The 23633-nt window shown below is 40.9% G+C and overlaps 1 protein-coding gene across 1 annotated transcript; it reads right to left on the reverse strand.

The window, feature by feature from the left end:
- On the reverse strand, positions 1-23545 carry LOC135482684 (uncharacterized). The gene is made up of 14 exons (XM_064762939.1): positions 23333-23545; positions 22302-22536; positions 21012-21128; positions 19883-20183; positions 18948-19031; positions 18361-18504; positions 13077-13174; positions 11825-12069; positions 11326-11539; positions 10525-10762; positions 9646-9748; positions 8782-8921; positions 7929-8106; positions 1-6612 (listed from the first exon to the last, which is right to left on the reverse strand). Exons 1-14 carry the CDS (start codon positions 23498-23500, stop codon positions 6487-6489), a joined length of 2391 nt encoding a protein of 796 aa, XP_064619009.1. The 5' UTR covers positions 23501-23545; the 3' UTR covers positions 1-6486.
- Positions 23546-23633: the final 88 nt, after the last annotated feature.

Genomic DNA, 23633 nt, shown 5'->3' on the forward strand with positions numbered 1-23633 from the left:
GAGATTGACATGTATTTGCAACAAAATATATAAATAATTTTCATCATAATTGGTAAAAACTGTATTATATACAGATGCTATTCTTTTTCTATATTCAACATAAAAAATACACAAGACAAGCAAACCTACTTACGCTACACGCGTCTCACAATTACATTTACTTACACAATCACAATTCAAAAGCAACAAATCAGTCACTTTTAAACGTCTTCACAAGCAGGGAAGTGCCCACTCGTATTTTTTTCCCGGGTGGCAAGAGGTTTTCAGTATGTCCACAGCACAGTAAAGAAGTAGGATTTCAAAGTGCGATGAAGAGGTTAACCCCCACAGAATTCATTGTAACCTCTGCCTTGGAGAATGAAACAGCATTTTGGAAATCGGGTTGCATATAAGGTATTTTTTATTTAAATCATGACACTGATTCAAGTCCAATTGTGCCACTTGATATGATTCAGCCGAATATAGGGCTTTGCCCTCACAAATGTGACCCGTCACAGCAAAACCAGATGCATGTCGCTTTGAGCTTGGCAGGTTGAGACGAACTGTTTGTTAACTTCTCGTCTGCCTTTTGTGAAATACGAGCACATCAATTTCCTGCATTATCTTCTGGTGTCATTCAGGCTCATCTTTTGTGTGACAAGCGCCTGGTTTTGCTGTGACGGGTCACAAATAATAAGAGTTTGTCCAGGTTAGTATGAGCATTTTGGGCTTGGATATTCAATTCGCTGTTAACATCATGCTTCTTTTGTAATCATCATCATCATTATCACGAGTCGTGGATTTCTAATCTTCTGATGAATTGTTCCACATATAGTTTGTCTAAATTTGTGCGTGGGATGGTAATAAAAGACTCTCACTAATGAAAAGAGAAGAGGCCATTGCGCTCACCGTATAGATATTTTGTGGTTAAGAATTCATGCTGGTTAAGAAACATGTTATAGTATATAGCCAAATATAAATTTTATGCCACTTATTCCGTGACATTGAAAAGTGGGTCAAATCAAAAACCCATGTGACATATATTACTGCATATGGTGGTTAGATGTACCCATGATATCAGATTGGTGGCAATCGGGCAAGCAGTATAACAGTGGTAGTAAAGCAAACGCATTTCTGAGGTTTTCAGATTTGGCCCCCTGCTGGCCAAGCAATCAATCAGATTGAACCAAACCCCGGCCTCTGAGATCACCTGACTAAAGGGTACGGTACACGTGTACCAAATGTGAGATCAATGGTCACCGCAGTTATTTGACCGAAACTTTGTGATGGAGGTTATCTTCGGGCAAGTAGTAAAGCAGTTATCGCATTTTTAAGGTTTTCAGATTTGGCCCCCTGCTGGCCAAGCAGTGAATCTGATCGACCAAACTTCAGCCCGAGATCACCTGAACAGGGTACCGTACATGTGTACCAAATGTGAGACCAATGTCATTAAGAAACTTGCCATAGTTACACTCAAATGGCCAATTTATGCAATTTGACCTCTGTGACCTTGAAAAGTAGGTCAAATAAAAAACTGGTATAATATGTTATGTATCCTTGCTGGGAGAATTTTATTGAAAAAAAGACTCACTTATAAGAGAGTTATCACACTTTTAAAGTTTTCATTTATGGCCCCCTGTTGGTCACGTCGAGAATGAGATCGGACTGAAAGTTAAGTGTCGGAGGTCACCTAACCTTTAGGGGTCCTGTGTACAAAGTTTCAAGTTCATAGGCCCAGGGGTTAAGAAACGTGCCACTGACGTAGGGAGTCTTGTGTACCAAATTTCAAGTTCATAGCTCTAGCGGTTAAGAAACGTGCCATAGTTACACTCAAATGGCGTATTACACCACTTGATCTCTGTGACCTTGAAAATTGGGTCAAAAAAAAACCCCGTAGGATATGTGATGTATCCTTGCTGACCTGGGGGAGGGGGTTCCTGTGTACAAAGTTTCAAGTTCATAGCTCCAGTGGTTAAGAAACGTGCCACTATTTTTGAAACGATACAGACGATAGACACAGTGGTGTTGTATAGACTCCCCTACGGTGAGCCAAAACCTATGCTTTAAAGGCCATATATCAAGGTTTGAAAACATGCTTGATACTCATGAAATATGTTGAGGGTTAAAAAAACAAGATCCCAGACATTAAAAAAATTCTAATAATAAAGTCATTATTTAGTTATTTCAATTTTCAATTTTATACTATTTGAATTTCCCACCACACACAACTTTAGATTAGTTCCACATGTGGCCGCTAGGGATTTTTTGATGACGTAGATCAGGTCAGTCAGAACAAAGCAAGATGGCTTCCGCATACAGTTCAGAGAGTGAGAGCAGTGAATTTGAGGATGTTTTGGTCGATACAGAAGGATATTTAAACGTTGAGCCGTACATGTTCGAGCCATTAATATCACGAGATCATAATGAGAGTGATCATTCGGACGAAAGTGATTAGAATTTGTGGTTAATCAATTTGCATGGCAGATCTGCCGATATAGCAAAGAAGACATTGATAGACGGTTGCAGATGCATAACATGTATGATTTTTGAACAGACTAATGTTGCACAATATTGTTTTGGCCTCGTCTGTGTTGTATCGCCAGTTATGTCATGACGCTGAACTACTATTGAAAAGTGACGGTATTATGCACAATCATCTTGACGTGACGATATAATGCCGTGCAACGTTAGATAGGCCTAGATGTCAGATGACAATAATCTGTCATTGACAGTGGCTGTCACTGACACTGACCTGTGTCGCTGTCACCTTGCTATGGCTGGAACACAAGAAGACACTATGTGGTATCACAGGCCCCAATAGGGCCTACACATTATGTATAACAACCGACCTCAGCAGCCTCGGGCATTAAATGCAATTGACATGGTTGGAACAGCTGTTTTTAACAAGTGGCATTTAATATTCAGTTGGATGCAGATATCCGGCTTCATGTGATAATCCGTATCGATAAAGTGATCACTGCAAAGTTTGGCCGAAGGCCCAGGCTTCCAACACTCCAAACGTTTGCACTTCCGAATCCACAGCTTCCTCCTCTCTCGTTCAACTGGCTTTGGAAATTCATGAAAATGGGTCCCATCCGTCATTCGATTGTTCTTTGTGCTATCCTTGACACAATTCGGAGCCACACAATACACCATAGTGAATGAAACACATTACTTCCAGGTGTGCATAATTAATTAAGGCCCTCCTGCTTTTATGATTGCATGACATGTACAGATAACCTGATCTACATCACGACTTTTGCTTAACCCGCCGCCTGGCTCTAACAAGCCAGTTGCTAGCCTGATTAGGTAATCAAGTTGTCAAACACATAATTGGCTATATCTTCAAAATGGATGGAGCTAATTGCATTTGGTTTTCTGTATTGTATAAAGTGTTAGGTACACTTTTGAAATCGTCTTACAGCAGAAAATGGCAAAAAACCTTGATATATGGCCTTTAATGAACCTTCCGGCCAAGACAATAGCACAATGATCTCATGTCCCACTTTTATAATTGGCCCAGATAATAAGGTAGGAGGTGTTGTATTTCAGAACAAGGATATGACATCAGCATAAAAACAAGACAGACTCTCTTAATATATCTTGCTCTTATTCCTGTTTTTTTTCTTAAATCAAAAAAGTTTCAAACCTTTTTTTAATTGCTGATTTTATAATGCAGCCACAACTGCACACCATTGTTGTCATTCTCATAAGGTGAACAAAACAAATTCTGACTCTATGGCGAAAAATTGCATTGAAAACGGTTTACTAGTTTTAGAGATATTGCATGATGTACATGTAGGTGTTACTACATGTATCAATATACAGTATATGAGCTGGACAGTCATTATATACAAAATGTACAGCAGATTTAATAGTATACAGAACCCATTACATTATCAATAGTCAAATTGAGTTCCATTACTGCGCCTATTGGACATCCAAAGACCATCAATGGGATCCATTTGCTCCTGCCTTAAGCCCCTCTGAAAAGTATGGTTCAAAAAGCTACTAAAAGATACTTGTATTGTTCCTACATATATGTAAGTCCTGCTACTTTATTGTACCTGCTACTAACTACGCACACTGCTAACTATGGTACCCACATTATCATTATGCACAAAAAAACAATACAGAATTACAAGTACATGTTTGTAAAAATATTTCAACATAAAATGTCTGATTTCTTCCTAATGAGAGAATTATTTGGAAGAAAATGGATAGATCACATATAAACTCACTTATCAACAGCAAACACATTACTTAATTCACATAACATTTCGAAGAATGTTTTCTGTAATAAATCAAATGACTTGAGATAAAAGTTTCAACAAAAGACATTATACATGTATATCCATTAGGACAATGGTCGCACTGAAAAAGTGTATTTAAAAGTTCGTGCAAGTCACCAAACTAAACTTTTATCACTTTTTCCGTGCTCCGGAAACAAATGCTCTAACTCTATGTACAAGAAAACATGATTTTGATCTTGACATAGTTTTGTTCTATTGGCCATTGGAAAACCAGTAATCAGACAAATAATCTCTGATCAGAAAGAAATTACAACAAGTTCATCACACCTCGTATAAATACTGTGCGTTTTGTGAATTTTTGCCCACTTGATGGGCACCACATCAGGACAGCCGGTACCAAAAATATTCAGATCAAGTTGAATTACACACACCAAAAATGATATTTTCACAATACTATCAAAATAATTTTAATATGACAGTCTTTCTCATACATAAAACTTCACTTTAAATAATTTTGGAATGAATTTAAGTTTCCTGGAAATTGGAAGTACAGTGGAACCTCTGTTAGCGGACACCTCTTTATTAAGAACAACATCTCGATTAAGGACACTAGTTTTGGTCCCAAATTGGTTGTTTCCACGCGATTTGACCTCTCTAATCAGGACACCTCTCTATTAAGGACAGCACTTGTCAGTCCCGAGGGTGTCCATAATAGAGAGGTTCTACTGTATTTAAATGTAACATTGTGTAAGTAGTCTGACACATGATTCAGTAAGGATAGGGCTTACGCCCAGTAAATCATGACACACATGCAATAAAGTCACTGCATCTCGTTCGTCATTCGACCGTAAAGTTTTCATTCTTCAAAGAAAATTGCACAGTACAAGCAAAACAACCAATTTGTTCCCTTAAGGAAAAACATGGAAAGAACTGAATGAAGAGAGATGTGAGCTGCGCAGATACATGTGGTTCTGGGCCGGATGGCTCAATTGGCAGAAACAGTTACGTTGATATTGGAAATGACTTTTTACCATACAACATCGTCAGTTACGTTTTAACTTGTAATTTTCACCAAAAAAGTTACAAGGTAGGGAGAAGAACTAGAAAAAGGCCAGAGCCGTGAGTGGGATTCGATCCAGCAACATTCAGCAGGACAGGCATACCGCTCTACCCATGTAGCCACCTGGGCAGATGCCAACAATCGAAAAATTTTGCATAATATACACAGGTCCTTATATATATAGTGATATAATGCTAACCCTAACCCTAACCCTTACCTTAACCGTACCAGGTGGTGGGGCAGGGGGGTATCGGTCAATTATACCCATCGCGTGCGTATTTAGTCGATTAAAGGGAGCAATTACACACGCGCCCGTGCCCTCTGTATAATACAAGAAATATAGTAACTAAATGACGATTCCATCTACCAGTATATTTTGGAACTAACAGCAGATGATGTTGTATGTTGATAAGTCAAAATCGTTGATGTTGATATCCGGACATCTACTGAAGCAGATAATGTTTAAGCGCATCGTACATGCTGCGATCTGCGATCATGATCGCATGTGATGAATATTGCTCGTTCGCGTTGGCCATCTCAGGGGCCGGCAACAAAAATTGGTGATCACACTCACAGTGTCTGTTTCTAGCTTCAAGCTTCAACCAAAGTGCACAAAGGCCTTGTTTGGGGACAGAAGAATTTCGGCGAGTGGTCCCTTTCTTTGGAACAAGCTGCCAGCCAATATCAGGCTCTATTGAGGACAACCTCTCTATTAAGGACACTAGGTTTGGTCCCAAATTGGTACTTTCCATTCAATTTGACCTCTCTAATCTGGACACTTCTCTATTAAGGACAGCATTTGCCAGTCCCAAGAGTGTCCTTTATAATAGAGAGGTTCTACTGTATTTCAAACCCAGTGATTACCGGTTTAACCAGCAGACAAGAGATATTTTTGTTGCATATAGCAGCGATTATAATTACAGGTTGCTGTGATTTAAATGTCTAGTTTGCGTATTGCTTTAGTTAAGCGTTGGCATTATGTCTAACACCGATTGAGTCACAACGCCCAGATCGAAATCAGTTTCTTCAACCCATGCGTTCATATTGTACGCTTACATGTATAGATGTATGTACATGTATAGCACTACGGTGCATGCAAACATTATGAACGACCCCAGTTCTAAGTTGGCAGTCCCATATGAGAGTAGAAAGACCAGACATACAGATAACAATGCGAAATACCGAACTGTTCTCCTAAGTTGTATCCAGTCGAATTGTCCTCAATTTCAAATTATCCGCAAGGACACATGCTGCTTCATTTGATCCACCACAGTAGTGTGACGATGAGAACACCGTCAGTAATTTACCCTTTTGTTGCACCTGAAAGAAAACAAACAACAGAAAGGAAGAAAATTAGCGATAAACGTACGCTGAACACTGCCAACTTGTTTATCTGAAGACCCTCTTGCGTAAGTTTGGTGTGTCAAAATAAAGAAATAATACAGATTATCAAATTAAACAAGATCTGCTTGCATCTGTTGGACCTGGTTAGGTCTGTAATTTGGTGCCTGTCGCCAGCTAATCTTGGATATCACCTGATGAGACATAGCACACACATGCCCGGGCCATATTTTCTCTACATCTGCATGAATATCAAGAAAGAACATTAGCGACAGAATCATAGAAATCCTGGTTTCAGCAGGAGAATGACATCTGCGTAAACAAGAAATCCTTGTTTCAGCAGGAGAATGACATCTGCGTAAACAAGAAATCCTTGTTTCAGCAGGAGAATGACATCTGCGTAAACAAGAAATCCTTGTTTCAGCAGGAGAATGACATCTGCGTAAACAAGAAATCCTGGTTTCAGCAGGAGAATGACATCTGCGTAAACAAGAAATCCTTGTTTCAGCAGGAGAATGACATCTGCGTAAACAAGAAATCCTTGTTTCAGCAGGAGAATGACATCTGCGTAAACAAGAAATCCTTGTTTCAGCAGGAGAATGACATCTGCGTAAACAAGAAATCCTGGTTTCAGCAGGAGAATGACATCTGCGTAAACAAGAAATCCTTGTTTCAGCAGGAGAATGACATCTGCGTAAACAAGAAATCCTGGTTTCAGCAGGAGAATGACATCTGCGTAAACAAGAAATCCTGGTTTCAGCAGGAGAATGACATCTGCGTAAACAAGAAATCCTTGTTTCAGCAGGAGAATGACATCTGCGTAAACAAGAAATCCTTGTTTCAGCAGGAGAATGACATCTGCGTAAACAAGAAATCCTTGTTTCAGCAGGAGAATGACATCTGCGTAAACAAGAAATCCTGGTTTCAGCAGGAGAATGACATCTGCGTAAACAAGAAATCCTGGTTTCAGCAGGAGAATGACATCTGCGTAAACAAGAAATCCTGGTTTCAGCAGGAGAATGACATCTGCGTAAACAAGAAATCCTGGTTTCAGCAGGAGAATGACATCTGCGTAAACAAGAAATCCTTGTTTCAGCAGGAGAATGACATCTGCGTAAACAAGAAATCCTTGTTTCAGCAGGAGAATGACATCTGCGTAAACAAGAAATCCTTGTTTCAGCAGTAGAGTAACATCTGCGTAAACATGAAACTCTGGTTTCAGCAGGAACATTACATCTGCATAAACAATCCCTTCAGGTTCTGATAAGGATAATGTTTCGGATTATAATTTTTACCTTGAATCCGACCTGTTGAACTTCATGAGCCCGGATGACATGAGAGAGATTGTTGCGCTTCAGAAAAGAATGTAGAGCATCACAGCTGAAGAAGAATGCTGTCCCTCGCCGTGTATTGTGGATGAATCCTTTGTTTTCCTTCAGTTCTTCCAGTTTGTCTGGCTCTGTTACTTCCCCACTGAAAATTGAAACAGAGGCTATAGCATGTTTTACTTGCCTACTTAAGAAAAAAGCCAATTCACCCAAATCTCCCAAGACAAACAGATTGTTGTGCAATTCAAGCCTCTCATTTATTTATTGACCAGTTTCATCGACTACAAAGGATTTGTATCGTGATAGGTAATAGAATGCAATTTGGCACTATATCACTCGGTGTACTTCAGTTTTATCGTTCTCCTACCAGTCCTACCAGAACCAGTAGAAGCAACCGACTCAGCCTCCAGCCTCAGCCTCTCACAGAAATCTATCCCAGCGTTTTCCCTAGCTTCTCGTTAGAACCTGTTGGATCATTAACGTGTCAGCATTTCATCATGTTTTTCACATGGGCGCCAATTTTTGTAAAAACTCGGGGAGGTCGCAATAATAATTTCTGTACAAAAAGATATTTCGAGTTTTGTCTGAAAATGTGATGGCCCCCTGGTAGCAGGCCCGACACGTTCAAAATCTCTTCGGCCGGACAGGATCAAAATGTGTCAGCCAAATACGTTTGAAGCAGCCACGAACCACACTGAATCCGTGCATCAGCACTACAGTAGCTCCAATCTTTACTACAGGTTACAAATGTACTTTTTGGACATGTTTTATTGCCCAGAGGGAGTATTTGTTCCAGTGTGATGTTTAATACTGACTTTACCTGAGTGGGTCACTCCAGAGTAATTCCCATGTTAGTGGACTTTCTATATCTGGTTCGACGAGAGGGCAAGGCACTTGGTTGATATTCTCAATGAATGGACAGTTGTTTGGGGAAGGTATGCCACCATGCACACAGAATATCTGAAAGATTTATAGATTAAGATTATTTTTGTTATCCAATGTAGTATTCACAACGGTTACTTCGAACTTATTTGTCCCAACAGTGTTGGCCCAGTTCCTGTTGTAGATTGATTGTAATTTGTCAAGCAGTCGTATAAACTTGGGTATAAGGAGATTTTTCTACTGTTAGTGCATGCAGCAGTGTTTGCCGGTCACACACTGCTGTTGTATATCAAAGTATAGGTGATCAAGGCACTGAAACAAAAACGACACATTTCCCTGAAGTAAATAATTTTGTCTTATGGTTTTTTTAAATCCTTATGATTTTGGACAAAGTCAATACACAAGTCTGGAGTGTTTTTAACACAACAGTAACACTAATTTGGGACTAACTAATTCTCAGCCAGATCCAGGATGACATATGAGAGGGGGGAGGGGCAAAGTCTGGTCTGACCAGTGCCCATTTTCTTTGGGATAAAAAAAATCTTGGCCAAGTAATCAATCACAGAGAAACCTCCTGCCACTGAAATTTGGCCCAGGAGCAATACTATTCAATTCCGGAACTAATAACACCTAATACATCTTGCTTCATTGCTGGATTGTTGAGTTTTTAAGTTGTGGACATGGTGGAAACAGTTCTAGTCAATTGACCATTTCAAAAAAATTTTTGTCAGTCCGCTATTAGGGGGAGGGCACACACCTTGAGCCCCCCCGGGATTTGCCCCCCTGTGATCAATGCGTTTACCTTGTCGTCAACGGTTGCCGCCAGCGGCATTACATCAAAACATTCGTTGATGGCATTCCATATTTGACCGCCAATTGTGTCTCCAAATTTCTCGAGGCATTCTCTGCAAACGATAGGAACATATCATTGTTTTAGAAGGGACTTCATTCAATAGCATCAAAATTGTACAACTTCGGTAACTTCAAAAAGCTCTTCAATGTGTGAGCAATTACTTCACTTCTTCTCTGAAGATTTTCCTAGATTTTCTATCCCACTGTCCAATACCAGTCAATAAATTTTTTTCGGGATACCAAGCCATAACAGCACAGTGTCATGCCTGATACGAAATGTCCCCGGGGGAGGGGTCACACCCATAGAAAGGAGTATGCACATCCGTGTCAAGAAAAAGCCGGCAAAAGGTGGTTATTTCTATCAAAAACAGAGGGGCCCTGCGGGAGATCTTTAGCCACCGTTCAGTAGAGCATTATGCCTACAAAAGCCCATGGAATTGCTAAATCAAATGAACCTTCCGTTGCATTAAACCTTACTACAAACACAACATAAGCACACAGGAAAAGGCCCAATTTTGAAACAATAACTCCCCGAACCGCTTGCAAATCACTCTGCTGCTGGGCAGATTAGATTAGACTCCTCTCCCCGCTGAATGGGGTGTGGATTGAAGCTGCTTACTCCCGGCACCTGCCCGCCGGAAGGGTATTCAAAGAAATTCCATGGTCACGGATGTGCCTACACCTTGGGAGTGACCCCCGGGATATGTCCCCCTCACGCCACTTTGCTTTTTTCTCCCAAAAGATAACTGGGTCTCCCACTTATGTTTCCTTTTATTCCTATATTCTCCCTTTAAATATCAAGTGTGGTCAAATCATGAACTGTACTTACGAATGGAAGGTAAACATCTTTTGGACAGTTCTCAATTCATGGTTGCCTCGCAACAAATAGAACTTTGTTGGCGCCAATAATTTCTGTGCTAATAGATAGGCCACAACCTCAACGCCATTCTCGCCCCGATCGACATAGTCGCCAAGAAATAAGAAATTGGCAGGTGTGAGATGGGGACCCATTCGCCAGAGGACCTTCTCAAAGCAGACGAGATCGTGGAAGTTGCCGTGGATGTCACCTGGAACATAACAAGATAGACAGTGGAACCTCCCATAGCGGACACCTCTCTATTGAGGACAACCTCTCTATTAAGGACACTAGGTTCGGTCCCAAATTGGCTGTTTCCATTTAATTTGACCTCTCTTATCAGGACAACTCTCTATTAAGGACAGCACTTGTCAGTCCCGAGGGTGTCCTTCATAGAGAAGTTCTACTGAGAATCAGATCGGACCAATATTCAGTGTCAGAGGTTATATGACAAAGGGAGTCATGTGTACCAAATTTCAAGTTCATAGCTCCAGCGGTTAAGAAACATGCTATAGTTACACTCAATCAGCAAGCAAAATCTGTAGTGCAGGTAATCAAGTGCCGACCTGACCCGACCCAACCGATTTTGACTCACAAATGTTTCTAGCAGAAATATCTAGAAAACATTCTGGGCCTTAGTGTTTTTGTGCAAAAAATCTAATGTACCTGACAGTCATTAAGTTTTGGCAAATTAGTGAACTAAAATGTGTTTTATTCAGAACCAGCTGCCAATTATAAAATCAAGAGGTCACTGGTTCTCCTGCCTTAATTTACCTAGTATGTAAGTTGGTGACTTCACCCTTATAAGTCGTGTCTCTTCCTTCATAATCTGCTTAGCTTGTCGACACAACGCTAGAAGGCACTTAGCCAGAGCTTTCTTGTCAACCTGTCCCCAGTCAAATGCAGGCTTGCCTTCTTGGTCGCCATCTGGCTTTATTGCCCTCTCAAAATACCGCAGTCCAGTAAGCATTTCGTTTGCATGTGATCTCTGAAAAGGCAAAGGTTTTCATTCAAGAGGCAGATTCAAGCAGAACTGTTCAGAAAGTATTACTAAGGACAGATGGGAAGGTACACTTGAACATGACTCTTTTGCCTGAAAAGCTGCGCCATAGAAATGACAATTTGATTGATTGATTGATTCGCACAGGCGCATCGGGATGACCTTCACTTATCATATAGCAAAACACCGTAAAAATTAACACAGCCTGGTTTCTGGCTGACCTCACTGAAGTACATGTTGCAATTTTTGCAACATAAAATCACAGCACATTACCTGATTAAATGTATCCATTGAGGGCATTCGTTCAAATCTTGATTTATTCCCCTCAAGATGCCGCTCAGCACTTCCACTCACAGCAGCTGTGCCCGTCAGGTCCCATATGGCTTGAACATCTGATAGCGTACCCGTCCTACGAACTTTTACAGTATGAGTGGCAAGTTCATACGTTCTACAGGCGATTGGTGTACTTTCTCGACGTCGTTCTTGGGGAGCCTTGAAACACGATTTCACATCAACATCTGAAAATACAAAAATGTTTCCATGAATTGAAAATAGACGTCATCGTATTCAGAATGGAACAGAATGGATTTGAGCAAGTCACTCTCACAACTGGGGGGAATAAAGATGATCAGTAACGGCTTACAATTCCTTGCGCACTCAATTAAACCAAAAAATATTGGAACTCTGCCGAGACAAATTAGGAAGGCATTGCAAGTGAGATGCTGAAGGGGTTGGTTAGGACTGATTTCTTTTCAAGGTAACCAAGGCAACAGAACAGCACACTTGAAACTCCCTTAGCAGACACCTCTCTATTATGGACACCCTCTCTATTAAGGACACAGGTTTTGGACAACAAAACAACGATGTCAGATATGGAACCTGGATCCCCTGGTTCATTATGGAGCAGTCAAGGCCACTGAGTCATGCACAGTGACGTCAAAGTTTGAGTCGCATGTGAAGAACCAGCTGCGGAGAAGTCACATCAGCATAAATCATCAATGCAATCTATGACGTAATCAGTTCATAAAACTTTCATGAAACAGGCTAACAAGTACACTATGCATATTTTGGCGGAAATTTCTTCCATGAAATGTTTCATAAGATGCCTTGACCATAAATTCCACCTCAGGAATTACCTAAACCGGTTCAAATAGTTTCGACACTCTCTCCCTGATAAAGGAGAGTTAGGGGTCCTGAATGATAAGTATCACTTCCATTCTATAACCGCTATGTAGCAGCAACATGAGCTACATGGCGTGTTAGCCGTTGCAGCAGTTCAAGGTTCACTCAGACACAGTATCATTGAGCAAAGTGACAAATCAAATACAAAATTTTGAAGAATGCTATAAAAATTTTACCTTTCAAACTAACACCAAACTGACTATTTCGCTATGCTGATCTTAGCATCAATATATCACCACCAATTCTTCCTTGTTACATGGTTCATGAGCTGCATCGATACAGTACCTGGGTAAACGTTTTCAACATTTTCTTTCATTTAAAGAGAAAGATATGAGTGACATACCCATGCTCGAGAAATTTCCGGTTGCATTTTCTTCTACTGTTTTAGTTCTTTTGGCTGGTGGCATAAGGGGACCTTTGTCATCATCTATGCTGGCAAGACTAAAATAAAGATGAAAGATATACATGAATAATCATCAGTTCGAACGATTTTAGAATGGACTACACTTCAGGGACGATGCTGAGATTTCGAAATGATGATCACTCACATCAACATTTTGACTAACAATCTAAAAATCAGTAGAATCAAATAAACAAGTGTATCGTGGCAGCAATATACGCCTATTGCTCTGAACTCCAAAACTAACCATGAGCATGGCAAATCAACCAGTAATTTTTGGTTGCATGGTCTAGTTGTATAGGAATACATGGTTCAATTCTATCACTTGAGATTAAGGCTTTAAATTATACCGAATGACATACTGGCTTATTTCTATTGCAAAGGACTACAGCAATAGCAACCAAGTGGTCATCTGGATTTCAGATCAGACCCAAAATGGACAGGAACCTTTCCCACCCCACTTTGAACAGTGGGAAAGAGATGTCCGCACAGAGCTAGACAATGGTGAGCAGATACAACGGTACTACCATCCAGAGCTCAGTTAAGAAATGCAAGCAGCTGGAAGTGAAGGTCCTTAATGGACATCATATGCTTGTAAATTTGCGTGTAAAGGTGTGCAAAGATGGTTTGGTTATCAGGTCCACAAAGAAGCTTGGCATGCAGTTGCTGAAAAATAACTCTTTCACTGCCAGCCCTATTTTAAAGTTATTCCCCCATCTTGCCAGCATTTTTGCCTTTTTTCCCACTTTTTGTAGCAGGAGCTGGGGGCCCTCTTTGGCGCCCTCGACCACGCCCTCGGCCAGCTTGATTCCCACTTGCAGCAAGCTGCGCCCCCTGCCCACCATCACCTGAGTCATTGTCACTACTACTTTTATCATTATACCCCCAACTGCCTGGTCATTATCACCATCAGAATCAGGCTGATCACGCAAATTGATCTCAAATTGGTCTATCTTCACCAATTCACTTGACTTGAAATATCCACTTCCTGGGGACGAGATTGAACCGAATGCTTCCGAGAACACATCCGAAGACATGGCGGGAGGTCTAAATCAACGTAGAATCAATAGCTTGGTTTACTTTCTCATGAGTAGAAGGAAACTCTGAGATAACGTTTTGAAACGTTATTGGCAATTTAGTGACCTATTTTCAGTAACGTTTTAAAACGTTATTGGCAGTGAAAGAGTTAACCAAAAGTCATCAGTAAAGCTGTGGTATGTGACCTCATTGACAAGCAGAGTGGTGTTTTTGCTCGTTGAACATTTTCTTCCAAGGTTGAAGAGGCTATGTATTTTCTTGGCTAGCCCAAAGAAGCGTCTTTTGTGTACCTAATACGGAACTGGTATGCCGCAGCAAAGAGACTTGAGTTGAAAGCTTTCCTCCCCCAAGATGTTGACTTCACGTCATTGCCCCCCTCCAGAATCATTTGTAAAGGGATATCAACAATAATGTTCCAGGGTTTTCTCTGCAGTCTAGATGTCCACCTCCAGCTCTATTGACTTTGCAGTGGGCCAGAGGTCCGTGTGGGCCAGAGGGCCGTACAACCAGCATTGGGAGTCAGCATGTCGAAGGATTTTTTGCAGAGCCAACCGAAATGGAGCCAACAAAGTTGGGTTGTCCGAAAGCTGTAAACATAGGAAGACTGATGTCCACTGCAACCAAACTCTTGAAGTACTGCTGTGATTCTTCATCAAGGTTAGTTTGTAAGAGAATTCAAGCAGTAAATTGTATACATTTGACCGTACATAAATAGAGGTACATAACCATGTACATTGTATAGTACTTACATTTCGACAGTATAAATGAATCAATTTTCAATCCAATATATAACAGTACTTGATATGAAATAGCTTCTCATTCTTATTCTGTCCATCGTGAGCTACAAATCTCATTTGTGATAGATCCTTATCACATACACTCACAATACAAATTTGTCACTCTAGCTGCAACCATTAGCTTCAAAATGGCAAGAGGAGGTTTTTAAGTGACCAGAAAGTAGATCGAATCGCAAAAATGAGAAAAAAAATCTGGGCCTATCGCCCAATGCTGCCATGATGCCGAGCCTATTCAAGCCATCCTAGCTGAAGCGAGCTGACAGACGACAACAACAGACGAAATTATAGGGCCCTCGGGCTAGGCCCTTCTCAAAAGTCAAACTTTGCCTTCTCTGACAATAATACCACAATCGATATGAGATCTCCAACACCAAGCATAAAACAGGGAAATCCCAAAATACAATGGAACGTGTCAAAATACTTACTTGTGTTTTTTGATGTATGATATGAAATGCGAATCAAGTAATCTGAAGGAACAACAGGATAACAAACGTGATCCCTAACTGAATAAACAAATTGATTAAATGAAGATCACGCTGAGTGTGCGTTTTACTACTATGCTCTTGGCCGTGAAATCATTTTTCAGAATGAACCAACAACTTTCACCAATGTTCGACCTATAGAATGAAGACAAAAATCAGTTTGAACCATCTCTCCCGCAACCACCCCCGCGACATTTGTCACAAATACCGCAATGTCTTTGAGACGTCTTCTATTGACAGTGATGACCCCAGGTTTCCCCCTGGACCCAAAGTTCAACAGCTTTCCCCAATACTGACTGGAGGATTGCCACTCTGTCTGGATGATAAGAAATAAAACCTCGACATAAGGTGTTTTAATTTTTACAGTTTTGCCCAGAAACATCTTACAAGAACGACAATGATTTGATCTTTGTGGAACTCATTCATACAACATAAGTCATAAGAGTGTATTATACAGTACATTACCTAGAAAGACAACATCTCGGAATTTTAAGATGACCAATTTGTTTGCAAATTCTTAATTACCTGCGTGTGAGGTAGGTTGACATTGCCACTTAAGATATGGATAACATGACATCAAAACATCAGGGTGCAAAATCTTATTTGCGCCAAAGATATCATTGAACATTTCAAAGCAGGAATTTGAGAAAAATCATTTTCTGAAAACAAAGTTTCAAAAGAAGCCAACAGTTCAGAAAAGTTAATTAGCCACCCGATAAAACAATGGATTAAATACACCGAACATTACTGATCTAAAATAGTAATAACTGAAATAAATATGATTTTTTACCTCAGTAAAGATTATTACAAAAATGAATTAAAAATAGACAGGAGGAAACCAGGTTGAGAAAACACCCAAAATCAACTGCGGTAACTCTGGCAATATGCAGGGCTCAAACACAAAATATTGTAGTAATATCAACTAGCTACAGCTTAATTTTGAGGTGCACAGTGGCATATTGGATAGATTGCCAGACTCATGACTGAGAAGCAGGTAACCTCGACCCTATGCGCCGTGCAGCGGAGGGTCGAGGGAACCTCGTTGATTTACCCGAGGCGAGCCATACATGTTCAGTGCATACAGTGGATGCACTGTCATACGGAGCACTCTGGTATCGCAAATTATTCACTTGGATCAATGTTAACCATCCTACATAAAAACACGTGACTGGTCACTGGAAGCTTACACCCCCAAATCGAGTTCATGACGAGTGAAATGCCATCAAGTACCAGTCTCTGTAATGAGTGAATGGAGGAGACTGGTGAAAGAGTCTACAGACTGAGAGGTTGAGGGTTCGAATCCCTTGGGAGGCACTTAGTTTTTTTCTGTTAAAGAGTTCGAAGATTAATTCAGCCCTTGGTAGCTGCTCCTAAAATATACTTTCCCTGAAAGATTCAGGGATGACAAAGTGCTTTGATTGAGCAATGACCTGTCTAAGAAATTGAACTTGAACGTAACTCTTTTTACAATGATCGGGATAAAAGGAGCCACATTTGCAGGCTTCTGTCCCAACATCCTGCCAATCTGAACTTCCCTCTGCCAATTACTATAGGGCCAGGCACGACTCAAACCCCTTCAGAGAAGAAGGTAAAGATGGCAATAAGAGAGGTATTCGCAACTTTGTCTCAATTTAGAGTCGACCCAAATTCAGTGCAGACGTAACTTGTGCCAAAAACTATTTCTTTCAACCTCGATTCAAAAAGGCCATTTTTACGTTAGAATCAGCTACAAATGTTTCTTTTATCAAACCACAAAACTATGGAGAAAAATGCACAACTAACTAGACTGAGAAATTTGCTTACCAGCAAATTTGATGGGCCCCAGTATTGTGGAAGAAGCAGTGGTACCTGATGATGGTATCCATATGCGTAGAGGGGAGAGGGGTACCGGTAATGACGAGAGCGGAGAAATTACTATGTCCGGAAATAGATCATCCAACAATCGAAAGTATATAATTTTTATGAAGGTTTCTCACCCAGGCAAAACAGATTCCTTCACTTTTTTTCATTTTTATAGTTACTTCACCAGATGGTCGGTGTTCTAGCCAACATCTTCCGGTATTAGCCAACGGCTGGCAGACAGCACGACTGATCAAAACTCACCCCGTACCCAATGCAGCCAGTGGCCAGAGCCTAGAGGTCCGACGTCACTGGGCATGTACTAGGCCTATACAATAGAAATGCACTAACGTTAGAAACCCCAAAACACTACTCGTTACAAGCGTCAGGCGACCAAACACATTAGAGAAGGACTACTAGGACTACAGGGAGTCTCATACGCCCTAGTGAGTTGATCAGGAACCAATCTATCAATGGTCTGCCCGTGACTTCAAATGCGCATGCGTGAACCGAGTAAGCCGAGTTATAAGCCGAGTTAACTGTTTTATAATGCCAACAGTCGGATTGAACTCGGATTTAAGTGATGTCATCGAATCGAACTCGTCTTACGTGACGTCACCAGAATCGCTTAGGAGATTTTCAAACAAATCAGAAAATCGGAGCATAAAAACGCTTCAAAGTCATCGAAATGATCCAAATTTTGAAAAGTCTTTGCGACGTACACTAGATGGGATTATGTTTGGTGGTACAGGGGTGATAGATTTTTGGTTTATTTGGCTGTTTTGGAGAACACCCGCAATAATGTTTGTGGAATTGGAACAGAAAGAAAGAAACCAGAACATGAGTGATATCAATATGGTCACCAGACTGTGAGTCTGGAGCCCATAGCTATCATTCAACAATGTAAAAATATTTTGAGAACTATTCTGACAAATGCACTCTACCACCAGGAGACAACCGTCTTGTAGTGGTGCCACTGACTGATTTTTCAATATGGCGAATGAGAGGGACTTCTTCCCCAAATCTCATCCCCATTAGACTAGACTGAGAAAGAGGGTATACGGGGCCTACCGTTGTTTTTTATTCTCTCGATAGGAAGAAACACACGACTGCTGTAATCGTAATAACGCAGACGTTCCACGGAACTTCAGCTGGCCAACTGCCAACAGAAAATCAGGCATCGGAAGCTGGTCTTTGAGATCTTCACCAAACACTCTGGAAAAAAAACACAAAAATAGCGTAGTATTCTCAACCAGCTACACACCTAAGTTCTACTAGTTTGGTATGAGATGATTGCCTGAATCTGACAAGTGGCTGATTGATAATAAACGTGTTATCTGGATAAATGTAAACCGTAAAATGTTCATCGACGTTTATTTTTCACCGATTTTCATCGACGTTTTATTTTCACAGATTTTGTGAATACCATCAATTCTTTCTCTTGTCTTTTTTTGAAAAACCGATAAGGCACCTGAAGAAAATAATAAAAACATTTTCTTTTACAGTTACAGTATTAGTTTTAAGTTGAATTCAAGTATACTATAAAAGAGGCAGCATGGCAATCAAAACTCTTTCATCTCAATTGGAACACACCTAAAATCCCAATTGCTCACTGGTTGCACTGTATAGTGTCCATTCTCATCCTTCTTTCAACTTACTTAGCAGTTTCTAATGCTTCCTTCTCCACCTTATCATCATCTACAGGTAGATTCTTGGCTAAACGGATATCCGACACCAAAGCCCTGGAAAAATTCAAAGATTATCACAAAGGGCCATCGGGCACTCTTCTGTTGCCAGTTACCTGCAATAGAAAAACATAGCATTCTCACCAAATCCCCAAAATGTCAATGTCAGCAGGATGGGTTCTGGCTAGGGGATTTCCCATGACCAACGCTTTAACCTACTTCTTACATTCTTACATTTCCACCGCCCGAGAAAATGTACCTTCCCATTTCCTGTTTGAAAGTCTGGCGCAGATCAGTTAGCCATATTTGGCCTAATCACCCTGGAGAATCAATTCCGCACATTGCCAAGCTTTTAAACAGGCCTTCCAGTTTGCCGAGCTAGCCTGTCCTGGGAAAGGAAATTTCATTTAATTAAGTTAGAAAAACTGTTTTTTGGTCTTTCAACGAAATATTGTTGTGTTCATCTGATAATAAGGTTCTTCAAGCATGATTTGCATCAAATGCAAAATGCACGCTTGGTATGTCCTCTGGAAAGCAAACAAATTGTGAAATATGCATGGATTGATTTTGTGCTTGCACCGCAGAGTAACCCGCTGGTTAATTTACTTCGAAATTTAGTGCATATGATGACATATTGTCCATCCCAGATGGACACAGTTTATTTCAGAAAATTTACAAGGGAGTGCACATTTTGGATGTTTTTCTTGTGAGGCAGCCATTCTCCCAGGCCTCAAGAAGCACTATCCAGGGCAGTCTGCTCGGTAAGTTGGAAGGCCAGATAAGTTGCTCGGCAATTTGGAGAACTCATTCCCCAGGGTGCTTATGAACATGTGGAAAAGTAAAAGTGTTTCATTCAGAAACTTGCATGTGTGGGTTTACACTGACGGCTGCATTTTAAGGTTACTTACTTATATTCAGCAAACTGGAGAAGACCGTCACCATTACTGTCATAAAACCGAAATATATATCGACACCTCATTTCTGCGGGAGTACCACCGTGTTGGGTTGATGGTTCCATAGCAGCCAAGCCGAGTAGAATGTCACGGAAATTCAGTAATTTCCTCTTGTGGATGTCAAAGGCCCGAAACAAGTCCGGCACAGTCTCTGACTTTGCTCCTTTGTCTGTGATATATTTTTCAAAGACGGTTTCGTTCATGAAGGTGCTTGGATGGCAATATTCGCAGAACTCCTGGAAAATCCATTCTTGCTCTGAAAAAAGCAAGAAAGTCCAAGTTTTAACTCCTAGTTGAAAGTATGTACATCGAGATGGAAACAACTTTCTATTCTGTGCAAATAACCATTTTTAAGGGGCCCTACCTGATAAGAAGGCCTACCAGTACTACATAATCTAAGGTACCAAACCCAAGCTGTTTTCTTCAGTGAGAAACATCCCTTTGGAACCTTAAATATCATTAACTTTGCACGATGAAGGAGTCATATTGAAGATGGTGAAAGCTGAAAAATTGGAATATGTAGAGAAGGAATAAAATCTTGTGATAAGGCCAAGAAAAGTTAATGTTATGTTTCTGGTTTCATGTTCAACTGAAAATAGATGCGGTCATGCAGTGTTTTTTTTCTGTGATAATTTTTATTACTTTAAGTAAGCTAATTTGGCAATATCCAATCTACTAACACAGAGGTAGTGACAGCACAGATTCAGAAAGAATGAAAATTAGCTGCCGCGACATGATGAAATGCTCGCGTGGCGTGTCCCTGCTCACACCCGAAGCGGCGTGTGGTCAAACAATGCTGAATAATGTACACAAATCAATGCACGCCTAGAGCAGTGAGTCATGCATATAAAAGGGTAGTTCAAATAAACGCCACGTGGCGCTCAGGTGCAGGGTATAGTCTGCTGGCTACTGAATGGGAAAATAAAGACATATTGACATGCAGGGTTGGAATTGACGCGGGCGGAGAGCAGAAATATAACATTAACCAGAAACCAGAAATATAACATTAACTTTTTTTGGCCTAAACAGGGCCTAGCCTATATATTTTTAAAACTTTCAAACTGATTTTGCAGGTTCAATTTACCGAGTTTTCCAAGTTTGGCCGATTTGATCAGATGCTCTTGTGGTGAGGATTGATTGCAGTCGTCGATGTACTCAATTTTGTGTTCAGTGATCATTGACAATGGTGTAATAGCACCACCTGGAAATGGAAAAGATTGTTAGCTTTTTATACTTTTAAAACTTTTAAATAAAATGTCCTAGGGATATTGTGACAACAAAAGACAGGCATGAATGGATGAATATTTCTAACTATCGTAGTCAGTGTTTCGAACCTTTTAAAATTCAAATAGTCCTAGTAAAGATCGACAACCTTCATTAACCAATTTGGACCACTGTCAGATTTTAGTTTGACCTCTGTGACCTTGAAAGTAGGTCAAAAAACCAGCAAGTAATCTCATCAGAAGTATCCACAGTATAGATTTCACGATTCTAGCTATCAGCATTCATGACATTTTGACAAACGTTTTGTCATAAGACATCCAAATATCAAGTTTCAACCTACTAATCACTGGTGAACAAATGTGTCACCATTGTTATAGCGGAAGGATACTTGGACGATGGACAAGACATGATGACACGCTAAAAATTTAATACGGTAACTCCAGGCTTGACAAAGAAAATTAACTTCCATGAATTTCAAATGTAATCGATAGTATAAAATAAGTCGGAGTGTAAGAATGTAAGCGAGGGCTCCAGAGGAAACTCCTTTCGTGGACACCTTTGTTGATTTAGTGTTTGCAGGACACCCTCTCCATTAAGGACACTAATTTAATTGCTCCCAAAAAGATAACTTCCATTCAATTTACCGTAACCTCTCTTATTGACAATTTTACTCGACAGTCTCGAAGGTGCCCTTTATTAAAAGAGAGGTTATACTGTATGAAGATGTAGGTAGTACCATATTTCCCCTGTGCCGGTTCACCTGCACTGGCTACCAGTCAAGCTCAGGATCCAGTACAAGATTCTGCTCTTGGTGTTCAAGTGCTTGACTGGGGAGGCTCCAGGATATCTCAGATCCATGATTCAGTTAAGAAGGATCGATCACCAAAGCCTTAGATCAGGATCTGCGATGTTCCTTGAGGTTCCTCGGTTGCCAGAATCTTGGTGGTTGTTCCTTTGCGGTAGCTGCTCCAAAACTGAGATACCAGCTGCCGCAAAAGCTCCGTAACATTGATTCCCTCCAGACTTTCAAGTCCCTCCTAAGGGCCCACCTTTTTGCAGTTGCCTTTGGGGAAAAAAGCGCTTCAGAATACCCACTCGCTGAGTAATTGGAGCACTCTACAAATGCCAACAATGATTGATTGATTGATACCTTTCTCAACCTGTTGAACCAACTGAAGTGGTTCAGGTCCTAACAGTTCTTTTGTTTCAAGTTGGGCCAATTCATCAGCCGACAACCACTTGAACCCTTGTCCATTACTGATTGAAGTACATGAACTGAGCGGATGGGTTAGAAATGTGACCTGGGTCACTTTGGCATCTGTGGCGGGTGATGTCTGGAAGTGGGTCCTCAGGACTCCCTGCAGGTGAACCTTGCATCCAGTTACCTGAAAAAGAAACAAAAGAATTACAAAAACAAAATATTTAAAAGTTAAAAACAAAACCTGAGCTGAGTTGTCATGTTTATATGCACTGGTACTATGATAAGTCCCCTGTCACCGATCTATTGAAAATTAACGTCAGTCATTTTCAAGTAAAAAGCATCCTGTAGAGCATCCTCGTACCAAGAAATGCGTGTAGGGGTGTTTTTTCGGACTGGAGTGTGGGACCAGCGCGGGGCACAGAGACCCCCTGATTAAGTCGGACCCCACAAGAGGCCCACGGGTTAAACTTCGCCAACACCCCGCACCACCACGCCATAGACCTTGAAATTACCGCGCACTGCACGGCCACACATTGAGCTTCTCGCTTTCCCGCCATGCCCACTCGCCGCAGTCCCAAGAGATCTTTATCATGGGAATTCAGAAATACCAGATAACTCCCGTCTTCAGACGAGAGTGCTGCTAGTGCGGGCGAGTTGAACCAAGGTGGAGCTGCATTATTATCTCTGAATAGTGAATGCTTGCGGAAAAGAACGAAAGGCACTTGCACTGGCGACGAAGTCTGACGACGGGGACGCCAGTATTAACCCCTCCCCCTACTTTTGAATGCATTTCTGCACAAATCTCAGGACCCGACCTCCCAAAAACTGGAAATCCAGCAAAAACCAGAAGATTTTCATGCCTGCCCAGATCAGATCACGCCAAACTCCATGAACTCAGATCATAGGCCTACAATATCATACACTCATTACTCAAACTCTCATTGCTATAGACTAGTATTGTATTATGATCGACGACGTGCCTGGTAAGCGATTCTCTGTGCAGCGGTCTTGAAAGTTTCTCCTTCTTGCAAAAAAGCAAAAGGAAGCCACAGTCCTTTATCATGATTTTTCAAAAATATATATCTTGAGTCTTCTTCGCGTGGAATAAGAAGACTGATCAAGTCTCCCGTTTCGCAAGAATTAGGCATAATTTCTGACTCTGAGTCAATTTCAGAACTTCTTCGCCGCTTCGAGCAGGCCATATTTTTGACAACTGTAGTCGGGGTAAGAACGCACGAAATTTGTCCTCGTCCACTGCATTCCTAATTTATATTCTCTGCA

The sequence above is a fragment of the Lineus longissimus genome, chromosome 2 (genome assembly GCF_910592395.1).
Source record: "Lineus longissimus chromosome 2, tnLinLong1.2, whole genome shotgun sequence".
Lineage (NCBI taxonomy): Eukaryota > Metazoa > Nemertea > Pilidiophora > Heteronemertea > Lineidae > Lineus > Lineus longissimus.

Coding starts and splice junctions, on each gene's coding strand:
- LOC135482684 (XM_064762939.1), bottom strand. CDS start 23,500: ATGCCTAATTCTTGCGAAACGGGAGACTTGATCAGTCTTCTTATTCCA. Junction 22,537..23,332: donor CACAGAGAATCGCTTACCAG/GCACGTCGTCGA, acceptor TTTCTTTTTCAG/GTAACTGGATGCAAGGTTCA. Junction 8,107..8,781: donor CTCTGGAGTGACCCACTCAG/GTAAAGTCAGTA, acceptor TTCAATTTTCAG/TGGGGAAGTAACAGAGCCAG.